Below are 4,752 nucleotides of genomic sequence, written 5' to 3' on the forward strand. Positions count from 1 at the left end.
GAGGAGACAAAGGAGAAGTTGTTGAGGGTAAGAATCAGCTCTGCTAGGCGGAGGAGAGTGTTGGTAGATGGGGATTGGCTGGTTCTACGGTCGATGAAGAAACGGAGGGCTTTGAGACCATCCTTGTGGGGGATGGTAGTGTAGAGTGACTGGACATCCATGGTAAAGATGAGGGAGTGGAGGCCTGGAAACCGGAAGTTATCGAGGAGCTGGAGAGCGTGTGAGGTGTCTTTGATGTAGGTGGGGAGGGATTTGACCAGGGGGGATAGGATAAAGTCGAGGTAGGTGGAAATAGGTTCGGTGGGACATGAGCAGGCAGAAACAATGGGTCTGCCAGGACTTCTGTTTATGGATTTTAGGTAGGAGGTAAAATCGGGCCGTGCGGGGCTGAGGAACTAAAAGTTTGGAGGTATTGGAGGGTAGATCGCCGGAGATGGTGAGGTCCGTGATGGTGCTGATGATAAAGGTCTGGTGTTTGTCAGTGAGGTCATGGTCCAGGGATAAGTAGGAAGAGGTGTCTGAGAGTTGTCGTCTGGCCTCGGTCCGGTAGAGGTCAGCGGGTTTAATGATTAAGTCCGGGTTGTTGCAGAGTGAGTGGAGGGCTGCACGTTCACGAGGGGAGAGGTTAGTGTTAGTCAGGGGAGTGGAGAATTGGAGGCGGTTAATGTCACACCGGCAGTTGGAGATGAAAACTACGGAGGTGATTTAACTATATTCCAGGTGCTGGTGAAGGATTGATAGAATTTGTTAATTACGGACACGGAGCGGAACCGGAGCAGATTCTCAGCCAGTGGTTTTCATCCCAGATCCCGAAGAAAGGATAAAGTTTCTCCGTGAATTTATTCCCAGTGAAGGTGTGGAGATGGGACTTGGTGCCCGCGTCATAAAATGAAACTGTCCCGGACTCGTAACTGAGATAAACTCCCACCCTCCCGGGGATGGGACGGGCGGGGAGACGGGATGGAGGGGAGGTGCGTGCATCAAACTGTTCATCCCACCGCCTGATCCTCCAGACTCCAGTCTCCGGGGTCAGTGCGACCTCTCTCTTCCTCTCCACAGACTCTGCAGCGACTCCCAGTCTCCAGCGCCGACTCCCCGCCACCTCCACCTCCCAGTAATGTCTCCCCGATGTGAATCCCTCCGATCCCAGCACACACTCATTGCCTGTAAACCTCTTCCCGGTGTCAGGGAGACTCCTCCCGGTCCCGGTCCGTCTCACCCTCTTCCGATCCTCAGACACCTCGAGCCGCGCATGCGCTGTTTCCACATCCAGGGTGACGGAGACTGGGGGGAGAAGCAGAGAATCAGAGAGTCCCCGGGGGTCGGGGGGAGACTCGGGCAGCGCGGCCCCGGGACCGGGGGAGAGGCCGCTCGGCCTCAGGCACAGGCCGGCGGACAACTGAAACCTTGCCCGGAGTTTTCTTTCCCCCTCCCCCTACCACGTAAGATGGACAACAGAAATCCTTCCCGGGTATTTTCTCCCGAGGTAGAGGCGAGAGTTGGGGTATGTCGTGGGCAAGCAGATGCAATTGGGAGAGAGGAGGTAGGAGAAATGGTGGGCGGATGGGTGTGCGGGCGTGAAATTGAGTGAAAATGGAGGCTTGATTGGCGGGACAGTTGAGGAGTTTAATGTTTACTGGAGGTAATTAAAAATTAGGTCGTTATATTTTGGCACTACAGGGGGAAAGATGTGACTGTGCTGGAGAGATTGCAAAGGAGATTCACCGGGAAGTTGCCTCCATTGGTTGCCTCCATGCTGATATGTCGTGGGCAAGCAGATGGAATTGGGAGAGAGGAGATAGGAGAAATGGTGGGCGGATGGGTGTGCGGGCATGATATTGAGTGCTTTTGCTTATGGTGGTGAAAATGGGGGCTAGATTGGCGGGGCAGTTGAGGAGTTAAATGTTTACTGGAGGTAATTAAAAATGAGGAAAGATGTGACTGTGCTGGAGAGAGTGCAAAGGAGATTCACCGGGATGTTGCCTCCATTGGAGGACTTGAATAATGCTGATTTGGAGAACTGGGAGAACTTTACAAGTTTACGAGAGACAGAGAGGGGGTAGTTGGTCAGATTCAGTTCCCCATCTTAATGGTATCGAAAACAAGGTTATTGGTTTAAAGTGAGAGGATGGAGTTTTAAAGAAGACGAGACCAAGTGGACCCATTGGGCCCAAACCTCTACTGCATTGGTGCAACACCCTCTCCCCCCCCCTCCCCTCCCCTCCTCCAACCCCTCTCCAACCCTCCATCACCCCACTCTCTCCACCCACCCTCCCCTCTCCCTGCTTCCCCTCCCCCCTACTCCATCCCCTCAACCCCCCTTATCCTCCCTGCTCCCCCCTCGCTCCCTCCCTAGGACATAGTTTTAAACTTTAAAATGTGAATAACTTAAAAAATATAACACTGATTTCAATGAAACTCCTTCCACTAGCACCAAAGGGACAATGGTGAGTAAGGTGGCACTATCGTGTACCGTTTTGGCTGTAGTTCAGGAACAAACAAACAAACAAGCAAGAGTTTTAGTATATAGATGTGAGGGATAAATCTCTTCACAGAGACTAGTTGATACCTGGAACATGCTCCCGTTGTAGGAGGTGGCACCTATTGTCTATACAATTCCACTCTGCGAAAAGGGTTCTGATTGTCAACCCTGTCTATGCCTCTCATAATTTAAAATAATTCTATCAGTTTCCCCTCAGCATTTGACACTGAGGCTTTGAAACAAGCAAATGTATCCGACCTCTCCTAATAGCTAATGCCCTCTAATCCAGGCAGCATTCTGGTAAACCTCTTCTGCACATTTCCCAAGGCATCCACATTCTTCCTGCAAAGGGACGACCAGAACTGCACAAAATACTCCAAATTATTCCTAAGTCCTGCAAGGCTTAAACATAATTTCCTGACTCTTAGTGTATGTTACTACAGAGTCTGTGGGTTACTCAGGTAAATATATTCACTGTGCCTAAAGATTATCAAATCCAGTTTACAGTGGGAACGTAAATTGAGGAGGTTGTGCCCACAAACGGGAGTTTTTTCTTGTGAATGTGTTTAACGGTATCTATGTCAGGCCGATGAAACTGTGCGTGCTTTTCCGAGACTAGATCTTGTTAGGAGGAGGAGGAGGGGGAGTTCAACGAGATCTGGGTGTCCTAGTGCATCAGTCAATGAAAGGAAGCATGCAGGTACAGCAGGCAGTGAAGAAAGCCAATGGAATGTTAGCCTTCGTAACAAGAGGAGTTGAGTATAGGAGCAAAGAGGTCCTTCTACAGTTGTACCGGGCCCTGGTGAGACCGCACCTGGAGTACTGTGTGCAGTTTTGGTCTCCAAATTTGAGGAAGGATATTCTTGCTATGGAGGGCGTGCAGCGTAGGTTCACTAGGTTAATTCCCGGAATGGCGGGACTGTCGTATGTTGAAAGGCTGGAGCGATTGGGCTTGTATACACTGGAATTTAGAAGGATGAGGGGGGATCTTATTGAAACATATAAGATAATTAGGGGATTGGACACATTAGAGGCAGATAACATGTTCCCAATGTTGGGGGAGTCCAGAACAAGGGGCCACAGTTTAAGAATAAGGGGTAGGCCATTTAGAACGGAGATGAGGAAGAACTTTTTCAGTCAGAGAGTGGTGAAGGTGTGGAATTCTCTGCCTCAGAAGGCAGTGGAGGCCAGTTCGTTGGATGCTTTCAAGAGAGAGCTGGATAGAGCTCTTAAGGATAGCGGAGTGAAGGGGTATGGGGAGAAGGCAGGAACGGGGTACTGATTGAGAGTGATCAGCCATCATCGCATTGAATGGCGGTGCTGGCTCGAAGGGCTGAATGGCCTACTCCTGCACCTATTGTTTATTGTCTATTGTCTATTGTTAGGCAGGGCCTATGGCACAGATCTCCACAGGACGCCCTCGTATCCTCATGACAATACAGCTCGTTCGTTGTTCATTATAATTTAATTCTGTTACTTCCAATTTCCTGACTACCCTGGTAGAATTCAAACTCATAGATCAGCATGTTTTTGCAGTGTGGGTGGGTCGGGATGCATTGGTTCATCCAACAGCCTGGTTACTTGTTGTATCTGCCTAACCTGTGATCTAGTAGTGGGTGACTCCATTGTCCGAGGTACGGACAGTAGATTCTGTGGCGGCAGGCGGGACTCGTGGATGGTCTGTTGCCTCCCTGGTGCCAGGATTAAAGACATCACGGAGCGGCTTCAGAACATCCTGGCGAGGGAAGGCGATCAACCGGACGTAGTTGTGCACGTGGGCACGAACGACGTGGGGAGGAAGAGGAGGGAGATACTGCAACGTGAGTTTAGAGAGTTAGGAAGAAGACTGAGAAATAGGACATCGAAGGTGGTTGTCTCTGGACTGCTACCTGTACCTCGTGCTGGCGAGGGCAGGAACAGATAGATCGGGGATATGAATGTATGGCTGAGGGGCTGGTGCAGGGAGCAGGGATCAGGGATTTAGATTTCTAGGCCACTGGGATCTCTTCTGGGGTAGGGGTGACCTGTACAAAAGGGACGGGTTACACCTTAACAGCAGGGGGATCAACATTCTGGCAGGCAGGTTTGCTAGTGCTACAAGTGTGGCTTTAAACTAAGTAGGGGGGGGGGGGGGGGGAGGGGTTGACAAACTGAGAATATGAAGATGGAGTTAACGGGGAAGCGAATAGAGGAGAAATTGCAAAGGACTCTCGAATGAATGGGAAGGGAAGTTCGAGAAGGGATAAGAGAGTAAGGTCAGGGCCAATTGT

At 50.5% G+C, this 4,752-nt stretch overlaps 1 protein-coding gene across 1 annotated transcript in view; it reads right to left on the minus strand.

The window, feature by feature from the left end:
* Positions 1 to 751: 751 nt before the first annotated feature.
* Positions 752 to 4,752, minus strand: part of LOC144602619 (uncharacterized) — a 56,665-nt gene continuing 52,664 nt past the window's right edge. Inside the window, exon 13 of the mRNA XM_078415749.1 lies at positions 752 to 1,284. Within this exon, the coding sequence (XP_078271875.1) occupies positions 752 to 1,284 (533 nt within the window). The remainder of the gene's footprint in view (positions 1,285 to 4,752) is intronic.

The sequence above is a fragment of the Rhinoraja longicauda genome, chromosome 19 (assembly GCF_053455715.1).
Source record: "Rhinoraja longicauda isolate Sanriku21f chromosome 19, sRhiLon1.1, whole genome shotgun sequence".
Lineage (NCBI taxonomy): Eukaryota > Metazoa > Chordata > Chondrichthyes > Rajiformes > Arhynchobatidae > Rhinoraja > Rhinoraja longicauda.